The following is a 22,502-nucleotide window of genomic DNA, read 5'->3' on the forward strand; positions in this document are numbered from 1 at the left end:
GAAATTTGAGCTACATTAACACAATTGTTAGTTGAATGCCCATGGGAAAATTTGTCTTTGGAGAGAAAAGCATATTTTTATTACTACCATCAGCAATTGTGGCATAATTACTGGTAAAGACACAAGGGCTGGGGAGATCCACACCTGACTTTCAGACACCAGGGTGAGTTCATATTACTGACAGTTAGAGAGGGAGAAGGGAACAGGGCACACACCCTCCTGTAAGTGAATTACGTTTGGTGTGTGTCAAACTGAATGATACAGTTCTGGATTCACTTTTATGGTTTGAAGAATATTTCAGCTTTCCTATGTGTTCCCCCTTGGTAGGGAAGCTCTGAACGACACATCCAGCAAAGACTTCCATGTGATGCAGCCATTTGCAGTGAACACTGATGAAACCTCAGCTGACACATCTTAAACACAAGCCTCATCTGGACATGGGTCTCACTTGGCACCAGAAAGTTTGAAATCCCAGATATATAAATCCAAATTCAGACCCACTTGAAGCAAATGTGTCCATGTTCGTTTTTACACCGCTTTACCTGCCTGCAAAGTCTGAATTTTATTGCTTGGTGCTTTGCAAAATGGAAAAGAACTTTGAAGTACACAGCAAGAATCTCGAGTATTCTTAAAAGACAACTTCTTCTGGCATTGTAATTTTAAGAGGCCATTGTTGCAGTCTGTAAAAGCAGAGTCAGTCTGGTAAAAATGAAAGTCATGAGACTCAGTGATTTTCAGAGATCAGTGATGAACAGTGTATCTTTAATGGAAATAAACTGAAATTACTACAGCCCACAGATACATCCTCCCTCTCTGCCCCCATCACGTCCCTTGTCTTAGACTAAAATCCTAGAGATTTACCTTTTAAAGGTAAGAGATATAAAAAAAAAGTTTGTGACCACTTCCATCAGTTCAGAAGAGTCCTGGTTTCTCCTAAACAGAGTCCTGTGATGTTCTATCAAGGCCAAGGAAATGTCAAAAGATTGATTTTTGTTGGGTTTGTTTCTTTTTTGTTAAAAAATTACTTATAATGCCCTCCTTCCACTGAAACAGTTTCCCTGGCAAGTCCAGACATAGTATCTACCAGTTGAAGATGAAAGAGCTGCTTACCCAGTTACATTGATTTCACCACCTTCCTTGGATCCATCCTCATCTGTAAAAAGTGGAGGAAGATTGGAGCCAGCTACCAAGTTCTCCATACCTCTGGGGGAAAAAAAAATAAAGGTAAGAAAGGTTAAAGTATCTCATTGTTTCTCTTGAGTAGCACTACAGTTCAAACATCATAACATAGCACAGATCTCTTTACCCCGGAAGCCAATTGGCAAGTCATGGCTGGTTGGCTTCAGGACAGATCCTGTGGGCAGCTGTGCTTAAGGTCAGAGAAGAAACACCATAAATGATGCTTCAGTTCAGAGTTCCCCTTTTAACAGAGCCCTGTGCCAATGCCACAGTGTTGCTGGAAATCACTGCAGCTTTCTATTTTATCCCTCGAGACAAATTCTCATTCATCACACTCAGCACACAGGTGCAGAGATCCTGCTCTTCCAGTCCACCTGCCTGTTTATTCCCAAGTGTGCCCCCTCACCAGAGGTTTGTGTGAGCCCAGAACAAAACTGAAACCAAGACCCCCTTCGAAGTTTAGAATTAAGGTTGTGTTTGATAATTCCTTGTGCACATTTTCACAATTAATCCATGCACACTGTTACTGCTGAGTAAGAGAACATAGCTATGTTAAGAGTATTTTAACCTTTGAGTCCTGCAGAACAGTTACAGAATCAAGTGGTTTAAGGCACTATATACTTCTCATTCAACACAAACTGCCCTCCAAGTTAAAATCAGTTCCTTTTGTAACCTTGCTTCCTGCCATTGGAATTTAAGGTGCGATATGAAATCCAAAGCATCACTAAATTTATTCATCCTTTTTCTTACTAAAACACAAAACTGTTGTATTTTAGTGAGGAAAAAAAAATCCCAGAAGTCTTAAACTCACTTTAAGATTATGAGTTGCCCATTTTGAAGGGCCATACTAGGTAAATTGCTGTTCCTTCAACTTAGGAGTCACTTTTGATGAGCAGCCAGTACTCAGCTTGAGTACTGCTATCCCTTTCAGCTTGTACACTTGGGCTTGGAGGGACTGATGAGAGCTATAATCTTACATGGCTTTCCCATGGATTGGTGTGCTTTCCACTCAGCATTGAAATCTAAGTGATCTGAGACACAAAATCCTGCTCTGTGTTTTTAATATTATATATTTTCCCACAAATCCCGCCCCAGTTCCAGAGATAAAGGTTTTCTACAGACAAAAGTAATGATACTGCTTCTTGCATCTTACAGATTTTGCAGATCTCAGTCACAAGTACCACAAGTACTGACCCCTGGCAGAGAAACTCCCTTTACTCCTGTACAGGAAAGGGTCAACAAGAAACGAGGAAATCCAATTCCTGCCCTCCCATTACAAACCACGGGCTGAGGACAGTTTTGGGGGCTCAGCCTCAGAACTGTGGCACAGCTGGAGACTGACCAGCAAAGGGCTTCCAAGGTGCTCAGGCATCGAGAGCACCTGAATAAGGGGTGTTGAGGAAACCAGGCTTGCTCAGGCTGGCAGAGGGGGCCAAGGGCAAATCTGACAGGTGCCTAAAACTGCTGGATGGCAGAACCAAACTCGTTAGGTTGGCTTGGCTGGTTGTGTTTCCCAGGGAGGTGCTGATGGAGTCTATCCTGGCAGACCCTAAATGCTAAAAGCTGGAACTGACCTCAACTAGTGCTGGCAACAGTCCTGCTCTGAGTGGGAGGCTGGACTAAGATGACCTCCCTCCAGATGTCCCTTCCAAGCAACATCTGCAGTTCTCTGAATCACAACTCCACATCATGCTTTCTTTCAAATACTGGCATCTTTGACACAAAAAGGAAGAAAATTCAAATAATATAATACTTTTAGGTAAAGTGGTGAGATATTCTGATGGAACAAAGAAGATTTTAATCCTTAAAGGAGGCAGCACAAACAATACTCCCCTACATATAGAAAAGAACCTACATCAAGGCTGGGACTTGATATAGCACAAGAAATCTGAAAATTCCCACTGGTTTGAAAAATGAGCTCTTCACTGATGCCCAGAAAGCTGTTTAAGGACAGGTACTAAATATATACAACACAAATTGCTTCATGCAGTTGTCAACTAAGAGAGAAATGAAGTTCTGCTTTATGTTACACAGTCTTTGTTTTGTCAGTCAAAAGTTCTAAATGAATATTTTCAAAAAAGGAAGCTTAAGCATGACCTTCTCACCAGGTCCTGGTATGTCTGCTCACATCTGGCCCTAGGCAGCAGCTGTAGAGCCTAAGCTCACTTTCAAACTGCAGGGAGGCAGATGGACACCAACTTTAACAACATGGAAACAGAACACAAACACAGGAAGCTGGGAGAACACACACTTTTTTTTTTTTTATTTAACCCATATGTTTTAGATATTAACTCTCTCAGATGACTGAGCCACATCCTAAAGAAAATGTAACATCACTGAGGTTACAACGGCTCCTAATAAGTTCCAGAGAGTAAGAAAACAACAGTTCCCCTAAAGCTCACTGAGAACAGATGGGAACTTAACACAAGTCTTTCAGTCCCATTTCTCAGGGACAACTCCCTCATACCTTTGCTCCAAAGTCACTACCCACTAGTTTCAACCCCGTGGCAGAGCCACATATTTATTTCAGGGACCTCACAAAATGGCCAAAACAATAACCTGAGGAAAAGAACAGTAGTAGGGAAGAAAAGAGATCACTGCTTCTCAAACTGGGCCTTTATGGAACTCAGAGGGCTTGAAAAGAACAGTTGGCAAGTCCCATTTAGATCTGTTCTGAATATTTGTGTGGCTTTGTCAATGTAAACTCTGCCCAAAGCATCTCCTGTGACACAACTGGCTAAATTCAAGACACAAGAAACAACATAGACTTAGTTTTTTAATGGTTCACACATATATCCTATTTTCATTTTTTAACTATGTCTACCCAAATGCAAAAATAAAATTGAAATTCATGTTAAACTCTAAACTTTACCAGCTCTACAATTCAGTGCAAGGAAGCATCTCTTCCAAATAAAACTAATTCAAACTAGAGCAGCTCTGAGTTCACTGTACTGCTACACTACTAAGTGTGTTGCAACCACCTAAGCAGGAATAAAGAGACTGATTTATTTCTTAACAGCAGCATTTGATGATTTAAAAGGTTCAACCAACACACACACACACTAACATTAGTTAAATCTCTTCAGGAGCCTAGAGAAGATCCTATATTATCAAAAACATGGCTTAATTTATCTTTTTCTTTCCCTCTCTTCCCTCATTAACCCAGGCAAACAAAGACTTCATGATCCAGAGAACATACAACAGTATTTAGCAACTTCCAGTTTAAATTTTTTAGCTGGACGCTTTGGTTGCATGCCATAAGAGATAATAATATTTGTACATAATTGTACAGAGTGTACCAACACAGTCTGAGAGAATTACTCAGTAGATGAAAGAAGAAATCTTTTACAACATAAATATCTAAGTGCTACTACACACACCAATACACAGGGGAGAATGAAACGGTGAGTAATTAAACACCATTCAAAACCAGAAGTATGTTTAAGCTTCCTTAATTTCTTCTCACATTACCTTTTGTAGGCCCTGACATAACTTATGTTATTCTATCAGGAAATAAAATAGCTGAGTTGTGTTTTGAGTAGACTGAAAGCTACTATTGGATCGAATTTCTAGTCACAGTTGTACAGTAGAAAGGAACAATTAAAAGAAGGTAGTTGAAAAACCAGGATGAGAACAAATCCATGACTGGAGCTAGACAGAATGACTGACTTTTCCATAACATCATTACTAAGGCTGCACTATTAACAACACTACTAGAGGGCAGCAGAAATAAGCACAGGGGTGATGAATAATCTGAAGTTTAAGAGCCTTTTCTGCATGCAATGAATGAAAGGTCACAATCAACCTCTTGAAAGAATCAGATCATTTGACTCCAACAGCAAAAATGTATTAAAAATGTGCAAATAATTTCATCTGGCAGATCAACTCAGCACAGCACACCTGCATTCTTATTTTCAAGGAGACAAGCAGAGTCACAGCAGGATGTGTTCATGGCCACACTGTTACACCACCAGCCACAGGTTCTAACACTTCTTAGTTAGTTCTTCTCTAACACTGAGCACTCCTGCCCCATGACTCACCCCAGATGAACAGTCTCTTCCAAACCTGAAGCAAAACAATCACTGTACTCTCCAAAATGTTCATGGCTTCCACAAAACACAACCTGCTTCGTTTGTGTGAAGTCATTCACAAGATAAGTGAAATAAAGCTGGACTCTGTATACAGTCTGCATAGGTCTGGTCATAGAATAAGTCCCTGTCAAATCCAGACTGACTTTCTTCTCATCCCAAGGCCATGCCAAGTCTTAAGATGGCCCTAAACACTGGGAAAAGAGCAAACATGTTGTCTTTTCAATGACTACATTGCAATAGATGATCTGAAGGTTAAAAAAAAAAAAATAATCACAAATTTCTAAACTATTTAGCCCTCCCAAGGTAAGGTTATAAATACATATTATTTATTACAGCTAAGCATATTTAAATATGAAGTCAGTCAGAAATCCAACTTACAGTCTGATTATAAAACACTGCAGGAGTCCCAATTACCTCATTGCCAGCTCTAGTTTTAGAAACGTTACTGCTGAGTGGAGGATTTTTCTCCTCAAGTCTTTCATCCTTCTTTGCCAGAATAAATAGCTCCAAACTTTGCCATTCAGAGGATCCCAGATTAAATTTAAAAAAAAAATATCATCTGCTATGTCACAGAAGAGCCACAGTATTCCTTATCTAAGCATCAAAACCCAAACACTTCATCCTGTAAACAATCTAAACTCAGATGATTTATTGAGAAAAAAACCCCACAGGACCATCACTTCCCCTGTCCATCCACATGTAGCCAGAACATCAGAAAGAAAACTGAAGCAAGTCCATCTCCAATTAAAACCAGAACACTTTTGGAGCTGTCAGAGGAAGTTCAGATTCCTTCTGACAGCAGCATTTTCTTCCATCAAGCTGGAGCAGAAGCACGTTATCCAACATACTTGACTGTAAAAAGTCAGATTTGATTTTTTCCCCCTACAGGCAACTCATTAGACAAAGGTTTTTGTGACTTTAGGAAAATTGCAAGCCAAACCTAACGGGACAGAGGTTTTTCTGTCAAACTAGAAAATATATACCAGAGAACAGCCAACTGCTTTTAGTTTTACTTCTTGCCAGTAAAAACAAAGCAACACTAGAGACCAAAACAAAGACTTGCAACCAAAAAGTCCAGAGTTCCACTGCATTTCCAGGCAGCTTAAGGAAAGAAGGGAAAGAGGTAAAGCTGAGGTTTAGGCTTAGTTTGTTTGGGTCTCTGCAGCAAACACTAACAAAGCTATTTGTACTCAGACCTTGGAAACAGCTGCCAAACATCTGTAAAAATGTATTTTTAAAAAACGTGTACAATTCTGTATTCTACTCTTACTTGTATAAATGCTTTAGGATGAGGCACATATAAAACATTTCATATATATTAAATCCTCCTGTTTTCTGGAATTTAAGCCCACAGGAAAGGTATATACTCAACTCTGCAGACAAAGGCAAGAACAGCTCCCTGTTGATTCCCTTCAAACTCATGAAAGAAATTATTCAGCTTTTTACATCAATTGAGAGGAAAGAAAACCCCACCATGAGACAACTGTACAAATAATTGTGCTATTTGCCCCTGGACAGCTAAAACCAGTAACTGTGGTTACCTCTGGTACCCAGAGGGAAAGCTTTGCTACCTACCCCTTCTCTGCAGATATTAAGCACCTGTAGATTAGGACAGTTCATTTTATTCTGAGTTAACTTTCTTCTGATAGCATCAGTTGCCATTTAAGCTAACACCACTAACAAATACAACCCTGCAAAATTCATTTAATTCCCATGTTACAGATCTCACATGAGAAAATATAAACCATTCAGATCACAAAAAATAAGTCTCAAAATAAATCTAGAGAATACTTAATTTTTATTAATACTCTACCTAAGGCAAGTCCAGTATTTGACTACCAGAGGTGGCACTGGTTTTTGTAATCTATCCATAAAAACCTCTTCTGAATTGCCACTTACTACAGGCAATTTAGTCTACCTCTTCACCTGCTCTGCCAGTTGAAAATTCCTCTGGGATATGAGGACCTCATTTCACAGGACAGTTTTCCAACAGCTACTTTCACATTAACAAGGCAAAGGGGATACCCCATAAAAACCCACAACCAGCAGCTACGTTAAGAGACACAAACCACCCCTGGAGTACAGACACTTCTCAAACCACAGCCACTATAAATCATCCAGGACCTCACCAGATCCTGTTCACAGTTACTTTCCTGCAAAATTAAAGTTCCATTCCTCTGATCATTTCTGTCTGTAAAACTCAATCACTCGCTGTTTGTGGAATGCAAACATAAAAGTGCCATGAGCAAAGCAGTTTATTAAAAAATGTAAATGTACAGACTGAAGTTTTTCATGGTGTTTGCCCAGGTCAAACATTTACCAGCACCACACAAGTGAAACAAGAAACAGTATTAATTAATGTTCCAGGAGTACTTTGATTTAAAATACCAAATGAGTATTCTGAACTAGAGAGAACTTAATGTCAGGGAATCCTGATCGTGACTGGCCAGTGAAATGCAAAGTTACATATTCAAAAGTAAAATAACTGAAGAGTGGATACACCTGATGAGATTGAAAGGTTGGCTCCAAGCTATTTTAGCACTTTTGCTCTCTCTCAAAGCCTTATTCATCAAGAAAGTTGTCAAGGAAGTACAGCATATACTCCAAGCTCACTTAAATTCTGGGACAGGAAACTCTAGCTGCTGCCACAGAAGAACACAGATTGGAATTTTTCATGCACATACCCACCAAAACAAGCCATTTTACAGAATATGGGGTCAAATACTTTGGATGTGAGAATACACTCAAAAAGGGATTGAGTATATGGTTTAAAAATGACTCACCACAGGCTTCATGACCCAACACAAAAGCATCTCCTCTGACCTCAAGAGCCACAAAGACAGCATGGAACTGGATATTTTAAATGCACTGATATGAGTACAGGGACAAAGGTTAGAGGAAATGAAGTGTGGGAAGAGTCAGTGATTCTCACACAAAACAAGCAACTCTTTCTGCCTGTTTTCAGAGATGATCCATCTTTAGAAAAAAAGTATGACATGTCAGCTTCCATACATTTTTGCTCTTTTCTTGCTATTGCCTTGTGTATTATAAAACAAAGGAGTCTGAGCACTCAAACCCCTGTCATGTAGAAGAAATCTCAATTTTTAGATAGCCTTACTTGTGCAAAACAACAGGCACATAAACCTTCACTTTGATAGGCTATTTCTTTCCCTTTATTAAAAAAAACAGAACTGCTACTAGGAAACTCTTTCTCACAGCAAGAATAGTGAGGAACTGGGTTGGGTTGTTCGTTTCTAATCTGTTCTTAAAGCTCTCTGGTAATAGTTTAATATGTACCAGAAATGAAAGTTTGGAGATATATTGCCTGAAGTGCACAAAAATCCCTTTTCAGCCAAGGCTCCTCTAAGAGTCACACACGGTACCATTGGCACCACAGGACAGAAATTGTAAAGACCTTGGGAGCACACTGAGGGAAAAACTAACAAGGAAAAGAAGCACAAAAGACCAGACAAGAGGGTCAAGTAAGTACCAATGTCAATGGAAACTGCTTACAATACCTTGTCTGGAGTCCTGAAAAGAAGAGAAACAGAAAAGATACCCCATTCCTGCCAAAGCATCCTCTCCAGGAGCAGCAGACAGCTCCTTTGACCAGAGCTAACAAGATTTGAAAGCTGTCTGAGGCCACAGTGTTAAAATAAATACTGTAGGGAATGACTACACCAAATAAAAAGAAATGAGAGAAATTTTAAAAGACTGAAACTTTATGCTCTAAACTAGGCATATACCAGGATCCCCCCCTCAGCACAAAAAGGGAGAGCACACAGAAAGTTTCAAGTCATGTGGGAACTCAGGTACTTCCATGGCTCCATTAAAGAAGTAACTTAAATCAACAGCAGAATGTAGAGAAGTTAAAATAAAGCTTTACCTACCCTTATCTCCATCTAAAGGCAACAGGAAATTATACTGTTTAGCATCATGAACAGAAAACAAGGGGAAAAAGCGATGGCATAAGCCCAGTGGAGTGGTCTGCCTGCTCTCCAGTGTCAGGCAATACACAGGACACCCAGATGTGTGTGAGGGGTGGGAAAGGGCAGGCAGGGAGCACATTCCTGGAACACCTGCAGCATATGGAATGAAAATAGGTAATGATGGAGCTGAAGTAGGATTGAGAGGAAAGCATCCATGCCAGCAGCATGCCCAAATATCCCGGGCTGAGTGTTCAGAACAACAGCTAAACTTCTGCAATATTGCATCTGATCCCCAAACTGTTTCCAGTAGCCCAAATGAACTGCTGTGAGGGCAGTGGTTCACTTCTTTCACTGTGTTCCTCACTGATGCTGCAATCTCCTCTTTGTGCCTCTGTCATGTCACAGGCAAGAAGTCAAAAGAAGGAAGTAAAAAATGCTGGCTAAGAGCAGAGCATCACAGCCTAGAGGTTGGAGCCAAACAGCAAACAAGAACCTGGGAAAAGGATGTCCAGGACTTGTATTAATCTGCTCTTCCAACTTCCCCCTTTCACAGCTGCTCCTCAGATAGGAAACATGCACAAGCTCTGCACACCACAGTTGATCTACATACACAATAAATTTAGCCCTAAAAGAGAATGTAAATCTTTTCAAATAGGTCGATGACTAAACAGAGGTGAGGATGGAGGTGACTAAACAGAGGTGAGGATGGAGGTGACTAAACAGAGGTGAGGATGGAGGTCTTGCACAACACAAAGCCTGAAGCATTTACATTTGAAAAGATTCCTAATTCGTGTCTAGTTACAAGTGTTCTGAAAGATACTTGGCATTCAGGTTTGAGTATTTACCATATTTAGCAAACAGCAAGGACTTATACTGCTTTTACATTTCTTTTGGATGATTTCATTTCTATATATATTTGTTCAGTAAATATGGTTCCTCTGAGCTAAAGCACAAATATTATCCCAACACCTCTATATATGGGTAAAGATACATAGCTGGTTTGAAGGTCATAAAGGAAATCTCCAGGAGCTAAGAATACAACCAAACTTCAGAAATAGACTTTAAAACACTACCAGTCTTAACCTTTTTATTCTGGACATCGACTAATTGTTAGTCTTTGCTTGATTTCAGACAACCAGAAGTCGCTCTGAGACTCTGACCTGAATACACATCATGCAATTCTTACTGCAAGGAGAAATAAGAACCACAGCCTTCATGATCTTTGACAAAAGGTCAGCAACTCTCTGCTTTACACAGCATTAAACAGTATGGAAAGTGGAAAAACACTGCTATTTTCAAAAGGACTACAGCACAGACTTCACCTCAGTACAAGCTCGTAATCGGAAGTTCATTGCCTCGATCAGAAACAGGCCAAGTCAACTGGGGGGAAACAAGAATTCAGGCACCACAGCCTTTTTTCATTTGTGGAGTCTAAACATTTTACAGCAGAAGTGCAAACAGGGGAAACTTACTTTCTTTGGTTACCTTTTGCAGTCTGTTAGAAGCAAGCACACAGATTACCTGAGGATCCACCACCACATTTAATCCCTGAAGTTAGCTCGAGGGCTTGTAGAGGTAAACAACTGCCTTCTTAGTCACCAGCACTCCCTTTTTATTTAAAAAGACTCATCTGAAAAAGAACTTATCTATATTTTGCTCCCCCCACCATTTCCCAAAACAAAGGCAAAAAAGCATGACATTGCTTTTTAAACATTACATTTTTAAAAGCAGAATGCATTCAGCTTTTATGACAACTTCAACAATCATATTTGAGCTTACAGACTTCCCAAGAAAAAAACATTTATTACAGTAATGGAAGCTTGTCCTTCCTGGATTTTAACAGTCTCCCAGAACAGCTTATTCCCACCCTAGAAAGGGTCATCTATGTATAACTCTAGACAAAATATGCTCATAGCATTCCAAAGCTCCGTGGTAAGATCACCAAAATAGCCCAGCAGGTTCAATTCACATCTCAGATGTGCTTTGTTTTCTGTGACAAGATGTACACTCAGAAGAAATGGTTAAGTCAGCTTTGAGTAAACCCTCACCTGGCTGCCCTAAGTAGCACACACCCATCCTTCAGCAACGAGGACACTTCTCAAAACACTCCAGTCACCTCTCCTACTGCTGCCTGATGAGCAACAGCAACAAGTAAACCTCGAGCAGGTTGCACTCCTGAGAAACCTGAGAGTACTCCAGCAATCACCACTTAACATCCCCCAGCCACAGCACGAGAAGCCCAGATCTTGGAGTTTAACATGTAAAAAAACAAGTGAGAAGTTTACTTTTTGAAACTATGCCAAGTAACGAAGCTGAACAGGAACACTTGATTGAAATTTCAGCTTGTAAAAACTGTGGGGTTTGACAACTGAAGTATATTTCATTTAGAGCTAACAGCTCAATTAACAAGAAGCAAAAACATTCATCCACTTGACAATGAAATTTTCTTCTACTCAAGTATCCGTGTCTTAGTCATCCTGAACTTTTCTGTATTCCTATTTAAAATGCCTTTCTCAGTAGCAATTGCTAACATCACCTGATAGTCACGCATTTTATGCATAAGTATCTTCTAAGCACATAAAAAAAATCTGCAGATTCCAACTAGCTTTGCTGACTAAGATCCACCCAGCAAAGCATTAATGAGCAAGGTAAATGTATTGTCACCACAGTTTCTTTGCTGGTTGTTCCTGCCTGGCTGTGGGGGAAGAAAAAAGGAAACAACATAAGACATGTCCACATTTTCTGCTATACTGAGTTAATCCTACTCCCATAAATCAAGAAATACACCTCTTGTATCATTCACGTTTAATGACTCAAAATTTAGACCAGAGGTGATTTCTAGAGGTCAACTGGTCCCAATACCTACTCAAAGCCAAAGTGAAGCTCATCCTCATGGCAGACACCATGTTAGACTGTCTGGCTCAAAACTTCTGGTCAACACAGACATAATCCAGCAAATACCCTCAACTGCTTTGGTTTTTTGACAGGAAGGTTTCCAACTGTTGAAGAAATAACCACTGCTTGTTTTCAGGTCACAGTGATGGATGGAAGACAGGACATAAAAGCAGTTGAAACAACGCTTAGGATGGCCACAGGAACAGAGATATCAGACAATACCCCTCCCAGTCCTGACAAAGTTGGAGAGACAGAAGAATAAAAAGACACCAGAAGAGAGATGGAAAGTGTTCACCTTACTCATCTATTAACCAGAAAAAAAAAATCCATCAGGAACAACCTTATCAAGGAATCCAGGATCTGCTCTCCAATTAGTGAAGCTAGAGCTGGACTTCCAATATATGATATTGCCCCTAACCAAAGATTCCCTCACACTTTGTATTAATCTCATTTACTCTCAATTCTGAGTACAACAAGCAGTATTTACCCCAATTCAAATAAACAATGACAAGTTGCCATTTCCAAGAGGAGTTGTGTGTTAGGTTCACTACACAGAACACAACTTCCAGCAATTTCAAGTAGGTTTAATTCAGCAGCAGTTTTAAGCAGGTTTTTCTTTTCTTTAAATGGAAAGCTTAGCTCAGGGCTGCTGTGTTTGCCACTCCACTAACTAGCCCACTTGTTCAATACATTCTGTCCTTCAAGTGGAGGACACAGCAAAATGAACTGCACACACTTTCACAAGATTATAGGGGCAGATGACTGAGGGACCAAGAAGATTCTGTAACATCAAGCCCTTCATGCCATATAAGCAAAAGAAGTTCTCATTTTTAGCCTCACAGAGGATATACTGTTATTTGCATGACAATAGGGCATTAAATCTGAAAAGAAAGTCTCCACTATATCAAAAATTGAAAAGACATTCTGTGCCAAAGCTGGATTATGATTCACCAACTAATACTCCTGCCACTGGCAACATGGAACCATCTCCACAGTGATCCTCAAGCCCTCCCTGAATAACCACTGCAGTACTTGGCACTGTACACCTGCAACCCTTCCTCTGTGTTCAGCATCCAAACAGCAACTGATTTGTCAACTATTTCATTGATTTGTCATCTCTATTCTTTCAGTAAACTGCCATTCTAATTCCTTGTCTGTTTTTACTGATGCTGTCTTGCTTCTTTGGAGTGATTGCTTTGCATTTCATTTGCCTTTTAAACACCAAATTATTTAACAGTAGGAAGTCACAGCAAATGCCAGGAAACTTGTTCATCTGATCTGCAAAACCTCCAATTGGTCAGATTTCTGTATTTTTAATTACAATGGTATACAAATACATCAACAGAACTGAGAGGCTACCAAGCAAGTTCAGAACTAGAGACACTCAAGTGTCAAAACTGGAAGACAGATACACTTCTTTTTATGCACTGACAACTGATTTGAGTAAAATTTATCTACATGACAGACCCTGTTCATGATAACTTTCAGTTAACACGTTGCTGCATTGCCACAATTCTGACTCATCACTTGCCCAGAGTATTCCACTGGTCAGGCACTGATCCACCTTCACACAAGCTGGAAGGAAGGAACACAACCATGCAACAGAGCTACAGACCACTGAGCTCCTACATTAATACAGCATTACTTAAATGTCTCCATGAAAAGTAAATTGTAGACATTCAGCTGACAAACATTACTGACTCAGACTCAGAATAAGGAATTGTGCATCAGTAAAGAAAAACCACTTTTCTCAATGCAATTCCCACAAGTCACTAAGTGGGAACTAAAGTGTCACTAAAGACACTAAGATAAAAGCTGAAGGTTTTTTAAGTTTCCAGCCCTTACTATGCATTTGAAATCTCCTGCCTTCCCACTCTTTCTCACTATAAAAATTTAAACCTTCTGTCTGTGCTTATTTGAATATCAATCCTTAAAAACACTCTTCCATGTAATAGCAGTGCGAGAACACAAACTGGAGGAACATGTGAAAAGTTCCTTGTGATCTGTTATTTTCTGCATGCCTTGCAAACCCCTCCTGATAAATGTCTGTTCTGCAATTCCCTTGAGAAATACTTTGTTGAAATGGCATTGGGACAGAATGTGTGTTTTTACAAGTGGCAATAAAATTATTCAAGTAGCTTGCCTAAAAAAATCCAAACATATAAAGCATTTTTCTATAGAGAAAATGCAAGTAAGCCATTTATAACAGAGTGCACATTCTTTCATACTTGTAATGAACTGTAAGTTTTCTAAGGTTAAAACAATATTAACAGAAAAGATTTCTCAAGTAAGAAAAATATCTTTGATATTAGGACAATTTTCACAGCACTACACGTTCAAAACAATTCATGTAAAGTCTCACAGTCTAAATTTAACATGCAGTTAATAATTCTACAGCTCTTTATATCCAAATGTAAACAGATGAGCATTCAAATCTTATATCTAGACAAAGACCACTTTGCTTAGTCTAACACAAATACTTGTAAAATTTCTGTACTTTTTTCAGTATAAATTTTTATACTTTTCTAATTAGAAAATTTCCTGGGCTAGAACCAGAAAAGCTCATTTCCTGCCTGCAAAGCTGCAGTGCACCACCCACATGCTCAGGCCAGAGGGGATAACTGTGATCACTGTGACCTATTTTGCATCAGGCACCTGGCCCTCTGCTAAGAAACAGAAACAGAGAGGATCTCAAACCTACATCATGGTTACCCAAACTATTTTAGAAGACTGACAGTACCACCATCACCCCATCAGCTGTCCCACATGGCACTTACACACACATTATATCTGCACAACTCCCCACTGCAGCAGTCACTTAGATTTTGTTACACTTCTGTGGGTTAGACCCTAAAGCTAAGAACCTGTATCAGTAAACTGATTGGTTTTTGAATAAATGTACCATTTCAAGAAGTTAAACAAATGCTGCACCTGCACTTATTTTTAGGACTGAAAATATGCCTTTAACTCATGTTCAAACTGATCTTTTAGCAACCCTTTCTGAATTCCAAAGCAGCTGTAGCAGTGCCAGCTGCAGCAGACACATATTATACCTTCCCTGGTAAGACTCCTGCTCTCATTTATACCTAAGGCTTAACTGCTCAAGCTTCACTAAATGCTAATGTTCCCAAGCTGGATTATCCAGTCACCTCCAACACTTCTTCATGTCACTGCTTTCCAAGGAAGTCTTCCCAAGCCCACACCTGTCCTGAGGTACGTTAGTTTTACTGTGATCAAATATAAAGTCTGGTTTGCTTGAATCCAGTCTTTAAAAACAAAAAGCTAAACCAGGTTAGTCAAGCACAAGCACTGAAAAAGCAGTTGTCACGTTGCATCTCCCTAAATAACCAAGAAGTTTTAAATTGATGTCATTTTCTTCAAAAACATAAATTTTCAGAAAGCAGTATGAATCACACACTATTTGTGACTTTAAACTGACATTTAAAAAGCCAGGGATCAAACTGATATGATTCAGAAGCTTTTTTCCTCACTTTCTTTTTCCTGTACTAAGATCTCTAAAAAGAAAAAAATATCTGTGCTTCTACATTTTGATCAAGTGTGTGGTGTTAGTGGACAGTTTACAGCACCCTGGTGATGTCACACGATGATTTATGAATTACTGTCAAACTGGTACAGCAGAATGGGAAACCAGCAAAATATTGGTGGCCTAAGTTGAGCATTAGACAAATAAAATTTTCGTGCCTCTTTCAAGTTTTGCACATTGTGATACCACCTGGATTTAAGGAGAGCTTACAAAGTAGTAGCTTCTTGCTGCTAAGAAGGGAAGGTCTTACTCCCTTCTCCTTTCACAGCTGGTTACAGCAATCTCCACAGCTTATTAGGCATTTTATAGAGCTGCTTAACTTCCTAACTCTTCCCTTTGGGAAGCTGGGTATCTTCTACCAGCTCAAATACATCCTTGAAAGGACTCAAGGGGCTGAAATAAATACCAGAGCTTATCAAAAAAGGAATGTGTATGGAAACTCCCACTTCCATGCAGGGTAAAACCAGTCATATTAAGCTGTATGAGCCACCCCCAGTCACCCAAGATAACTTTTTGGACTCATTCTGCTAGTAGTGGGCTGTAGTTTTCACAGGATGTTAAAAGAAGCATCCAGAAAGGTCCTCTGGCTGCATGAAGACAAGCCAGGTGCTGGAAGGTGCAGACAACAGTTCTCCACTGCCTGAGGCTACAGTTTCATGGCAGCATAAGCCTGCTGAACTACAGCTACTCCTACAGCATCATCTTCAGCCTGGCACTTGTTCACTGGACCAGCCACATGGTGCTTCAGCATGCTAAAGAAACACAAGAGCTTTTAGTTCATTTATCAAATTAGTTTATGCCAAATTAGAGGGTGAAATGGCTCAGCAAAGGATCCAGCATTGCAGCTGGCAGCAGAAAAAAGGATGCAAGTAGCACAGCCAGGAGCGAGCAATGTACATTGCTGTGACTCCACAGCTCCCAATTCAACCCTTCCTGAGATTCCAGTGGTGCCAGAAATGAACATTTGAAGCTATTCCAGAAACACAGGGCCCCAAAATAGTCTTAAGTGGGACAAAATATGATTACCAGAAAAAATTAGGATTATATCATAAGCTGACTTGACATTTTCAGGTTTTCTCTTTCCAATCTAAAGCAAAACATTTATTCTCTTGATGAAAGATAAGACTCTTCTACATAAGTCTGGAAAAAGAACTTGAATTCCATAAATTTTGATTCATTTACTCTTATTACTTATTACACTGGCTTGTCATATCTTACAGGAATTGCAGCAATTCCTCATCCTAACTCAGTAATGAGTAGCTGGGAGTCTGTTCTGTCATGCTTCCCACATATTCAAACAGTGAGGATTTAGTCAAGTCTTGGTTATCTTGATTTCATTTCACCAGCAACATGAGTTATGTGCAGCAGCAGCTAAAACATACTGCAGTAAATGCACCCCAAGCCAGAAATCTCCTCCAAAAGACTTTAGTATGGTTACCTATGATAATCACTGACTAAATGTCAGGGCTGAAAAAACCTGCATTCTAATATGCTTACACAGTTCAGGACTTTTGGAGGCTCTGAAGATTTGCTCATCTGCTCTAGAAATCCTATTAGAATTTGTGATTAATGAGATATTTCAACAAGATGCTTGTATTTTGGAAGACATGGTAGCTTTAAATGAAATATCCTTCTTCAGTAAGTCTTACTTTTTATCCTTTAGGTATCAGAAAATGTCTTTGCCAATGTGCTGGATAAGTGAAAATGCAAACAAGGCAGACTTCTTAAAGTAAGCTGGAAAAAGTGAGAGATGAAAGGAGCACTGTACCAAGGGAAAAGGTTTAGAATGCAAGTAAAAAACCAACACCCTGTTGGGGTGTACACAAAGCCTTCTCTTACCTTTATGTGCCACTTATCCTGCACTGGGAACACTCCCCCTTGCTCCCCAGTTTTCTTGGCAGAAATGCAATGTTAGCAAACTCCAGATTTCCAAGCGTGAAAGAAGATTCACAGTTTGCTGTTTTCAGTGCCTTGCTCAGTGCTGATCTGCTTTCTGCTTTATCCTCTCATACCATTACCAGAACTTGTCTTGCCACAGCTCCCTCTCCACTGCTTTCCCAGCTATGGAGACTGACACTTTCCCTTCCCATACATTGGCAGGCACAGCATATCTTGAATACCAGGATGGGCCACTAACTCCATTATACCAGAAATTCAACCTCTGATGAACATCTAATTACAGCCCACAGGCATAAGCCTGAGATTACTTAGCCTATTCTTACACACAGCAAAGCCCATTCTTCCAAAAAAATCTTTCATTTCCACTACTGATGTTTTGTTAATTACTAGATTTCAGCAAACAGTACTCCAAAATTAGGAAACAATACACCACCTTATGCCCAAGGCTTTGAAACAGCAGCCAAGGGAATTCCAAGAAAAACAAATGGTTCGTTTCTTGAGGAACAAACACAAAAGCTCACAAAAAAACCCACTAATTCATGCCATACCACTTACCTGAAATAAAAGGAATTACAGAACAGACATAGCTAAGTCAGACCTGCTTTAACAACCACTGGTTAAGACTGAGAACCCATCCAAATAAAGCCTAGCAAGTTCTAGAGATGACAGGTATTTTGAAGTTAAAAACAGTTTGTTGAGTTTCTTCTGGCTGCAAACAATCCTTAAGACACCACTGTATAATTAAAGCTTTGAATTTATCTTTTCATATTTGAACACAACCATAAAACAAAAGCAGACTTTTCCCCTGGCAACTCACTAAACTGCTGAGAAATCCTCTGTGCTTTGCACTTGTTACCAGAAGAAAAAAGTGGAGGAAAGATTCAGAAATAAATTCTGTCAGTCTTAAGCCTCTTGAATTCAACTGACAACCAACACTTTCACTATCCTCATTCTCTTAAGGCACTTCACAGTTTCATCAGCAGTGACAAGACTTTATGCCATTTGATCTTTTGACTAAAACACTCCTTCCTATTTTCATGCTATAGCAGTATTTTGAAGTACAGGCTAAGGGTGTCAACTGCTCACCTCATTGCTTATCCCAGCCATGATGCACAAAAAACACATTCCAATGTCTTACATGCCCCTTTACCTGAAGAAACAGTATAAGCAATCCAAGTCATAAGAATTGCAGAAACAGTGAAGTGTAAGGTTTATTTTTTTTATTCATTGTATGCCATGTAAGGGGTATGGTCCAAAACACTAAATCAGTCAGCCAAAGTCAGTTCTTGCCATTGTCTCCTGCAAAGCAGAGCAGGATTATTTGTTTCTGGAATCAAAATCATCAATAAGCCTTTTCTGAAGATAACTTAGCACAGCTTCCTTTTAACATATTTACTATTAAAAAATTGTAGTCAGTAATTTTCTTAACATCATTTCTGAAAGACAGGTTTTCTTCCAAGTGCATCAGCACTTGCAAGAGCAAGGCCAAGGAACAAGGAAGATTTCCTAATAAATTTAAAACTTGGAAGTATTCAGGTATTCTACAGCAATTGATTTTATTTCCCTGTAATACAGAAAGAAGATTTCCAGATAAACAGTCACTAAAAACTACCTGTAGCTGCAACTCAGCTGTCCAAAATCTGTCCTTATCAAATTGATATCAAGTAGCCCTTCAGAAATCAGGTGCCCATCTCACCTCTGCCCCTACCAGGTATGAACAAGGCAAGTTATTCCTTTAATAAGAATTAACCCTCTGTGGGATTAACCTGCATACAAAAAGCTTTAGCAGATACATCCCAACAATCCAATTATGCAAGAGATTATTATAAGGCTGGTGTGTTTTAAAGTGCTTATCAGCTGACCTGTCCCACTGACAGTAACACTGGCAGTCCATGGACAAACTCACATCCAGCTGGTTTGCCCTCAGAAATCAAGGACCAGTATCAGACCACAAAACTAACAGCCAAGGGCTCTGCTGTGGGTGCTACTGAAGCAGGAACAAGCCAATCCTGGAGTAAGACAACAACAACACGTGGCCAACACTGCAGATCTTGCCAATGGAGCCTGACTTACATCACTAATTAACCACTTGACTCTGTATTTCAAATAGCCACCAACTAGCGTCAGCTGCTTTCATGGACAAATCCACTGAAAAAACAGTGGTTTCTGAAAACAGTGTTCTTAGTAATTCATACATAGCAATTCATACCTGCTGAACATCCAGCATTGAAGTCTTTTATCCACCACTCTTCATGTCTTAAAAAAATAACCATTTATCAGTTCCCTGAACATAAACATCCCCTCTCTCTTTCTAAGGGAAATCATGAAAGTAAAAGAAAAAAAAGCTAGAAGAAACCTAGTTTGGGGATCTCTCCCAAGTCAATCACATTACAGATGGAAAGAGCATTTCATTAAGGGTATATGAACAACTAGCAAAAAAGAAAAAAGACAATCTTTCTGCATTCACCTGCTGTCCTGGAAATTGGAAAGGCATGTTCCCTTGAGTTACCCCTCTCCCCCACAATCATTACCAAAAGGGTGCAGCCTCTTCACCTGTGCCCTAACGATTTCTCACAGCAGGTGCCACAACACTCACAAAAACAACACTCACAAAAACGAGCACAGCTCTGTGAGCACCTCAGTAACAGTGAGTGGGAACACTGAAATTTTTCAGCCACAACCTGGAGAGGGCAGGAGGTACAGCAAGAATTTAGAAACTTGTATCAGCCTGTTTTAGGGAGACGTGCTCTGAATTCACCTGCAACTTTGCCACAGTCAGTGGTAAGCTTAAGAAAAATCTCATCCAAGAACTAGTCCCAAAACAAATCCTACTTAAGCAAGGAGAAATGTTTACTATGGAAGGCTGAGCTTGCTTTGGCAGGTGAGAAGATTCACACCTTGCTAATTGCACACACCTGGATACCGAGGGACCCTTTATTTAAATACATTGTGAACAGGCACAGTAACAAAGCAAGGTTACAAAGTTAATTTGAACGCGTCCATTTACTATTTTCTCCATTCCTGTGCTCTGATACTGAGAACAAGGTGATGTAATACAAAGCAAAGCCCCAGCTCACAGTCAGTGCTTGCATTCAGCAGCCCAGCAGGGAAGTCAGCAGGTCTCCTCAGGTCTCCAGGCAGCCCTGGCCATCAGACACAGAACACCTGAGCTTGGCCAAGGCAGATGTCCTGTAGAAACAGAAGGTGGAAGACAGTAAGAATCTCTCTCCTTGTGGCTGCTTTATTGCAAAGTACTAGAACTTGTTACAGTCACCTCCTAACAGCCAGGTACACACAGAAGAGTCGAACCCCACTCTCAGGTGCTGAAGAAACATCCCTGTAATAAACACAATCCTCTTCTCCCTTTTCTAAGGTGCACCTGTCACCTTACCCTCTGTGTGTCACACCAGGAGGAACCAAAGGAGAAAAAATTCAATTTACAATCAGGACAGTGGGGGTAGATCACACAATCTCCAATTTTCTATTTTGAAGAGAGCTGGGTATCCCATAGAAGAGCTAACTTGGGAATTTTGAGACCAACCCAAATACTCTGCTTTAACCACCATTTCTAAGACCAAATCTCCTTCAAATTTGTAACCTCAGCTTCTATTTCAGGACATGCCAGATTTCTAAGGACAGGAAAAAAATTTTATCACTTTCCCTCAACTTCCTAAACTCTAAAGTTACATTATTTGGCAGCAGGTGATATGGTTCTAGCAATGCTGAGATCTCATCCCTTCTAACAAGTATATAATGTAGGGGTGAGAGAAAACAAGAGATGATAAACCAGTATTTCACTATCATTTCACTACCTTCAAATAGATTGTGCCCCTGGATTATGGCCTGAATGAAAAAAAAAACAGGCTATGAAAACAAATTCTTTGTTTTCAACAGCTGATTATGTTTGTATTCTTATGAAAATAAGAATGATCACTTCAGAATAACATACACGTGCTATAAAAGTGGCCTCTCTAGTAGGTCACACATGCAAGGCTGAGGGGTGGGAAAAACCCACACCTTTCCACTCAGGGGTGGGGAAAAAACATTTTTTTTTTTTGTAGCACTGAGAAACGTTTTTAAACAGTGTTTATTTCATCTTTATCTTATCCTTTCTCAATTTCCGTTCAAGCATACTTTCTAACACGTGCATCCGTAGAGCAACACCTGCATACAATCGATAAATCAATAAATATACATAAGTGGGAGGTGCACGCTAAGAGCTGTTTCTGTGATAGGCACGTGCAGCCAAAAAAGTTGGAGGCCACTTCTCTAGAAAGCAGCTCTTCTTCTCCGAGAACAGGATTTTCCCTCTTTTCTACTGAGTAAAAAGCCCTCCCTCGTTTTTTTTTATACATGACTAAATTATCAACAAGTTACATCAATTTTTCCTCGCTCAGAAGGTGATTTGGGGGGGTGTTTTTCCTAGAGAATCTCCCACGGGCAGCTCCACGCCTCCTCCCAGCTGCCCTGGAAGGACACCCTGCCCAGTTCCCGTCGCCCAGGGCAGGGAGGGCCGTACCGGTCTCACTCCGGCGCTGGTGTTCCAGAGGATCGCAATGAATGGGCCTCGCAAGGCACGTGGCTCCGGTGTGTTCAACCCTGCGCTCGGGGCTTTTTATTTTTATTTTTTTTTTTTTGCCACCTCAAGGATAAGAGACTTCAGTTCCTCAGGGGCAGGCAACAGAATGTAAAGACCTGGACAGAAGTATCGAAAAAAACCCCAGGCTATGATAAACGACCTGCTTGACAAGGGAACGTCAAGCGGACATAATAAAAGGATAAATAAATACAATTAAGGAGCCATTAAAGATTATGGCTTTGCAGGAACCAAGGGAAGACGTGTGAGGGAGAATACTGAAAGCCAAGCGCTCAGACCCTCACCCAGCTCTTCCCCCTCGCCCCCCCGAGCTCCGGCGGCTCCCCCAGGCCCCCTCACCGGTGGCCCACAGCACCCACAGCCGCCCG

General features: G+C 40.2%; 1 protein-coding gene across 3 annotated transcripts in view; it reads right to left on the reverse strand.

The window, feature by feature from the left end:
* Window positions 1-22,242, reverse strand: part of HMG20A (high mobility group 20A) — a 38,666-nt gene extending 16,424 nt beyond the window's left edge. For all 3 annotated transcript variants that reach the window (XM_018081524.1, XM_018081525.1, XM_018081523.1), the window contains exons 1-3: window positions 22,057-22,242; window positions 20,615-20,726; window positions 1,111-1,203 (exon numbers count right to left, since the gene is read on the reverse strand). In XM_018081524.1, coding sequence (XP_017937013.1) covers window positions 1,111-1,199 — 89 coding nt within the window. In that variant the 5' untranslated portion in view covers window positions 1,200-1,203; window positions 20,615-20,726; window positions 22,057-22,242. The remainder of the gene's footprint in view (window positions 1-1,110; window positions 1,204-20,614; window positions 20,727-22,056) is intronic.
* Window positions 22,243-22,502: the final 260 nt, after the last annotated feature.

The sequence above is a fragment of the Manacus vitellinus genome, unplaced genomic scaffold (assembly GCF_001715985.3).
Source record: "Manacus vitellinus isolate BGI_N305 unplaced genomic scaffold, ASM171598v3 scaffold_53_pilon, whole genome shotgun sequence".
Taxonomy (NCBI): domain Eukaryota; kingdom Metazoa; phylum Chordata; class Aves; order Passeriformes; family Pipridae; genus Manacus; species Manacus vitellinus.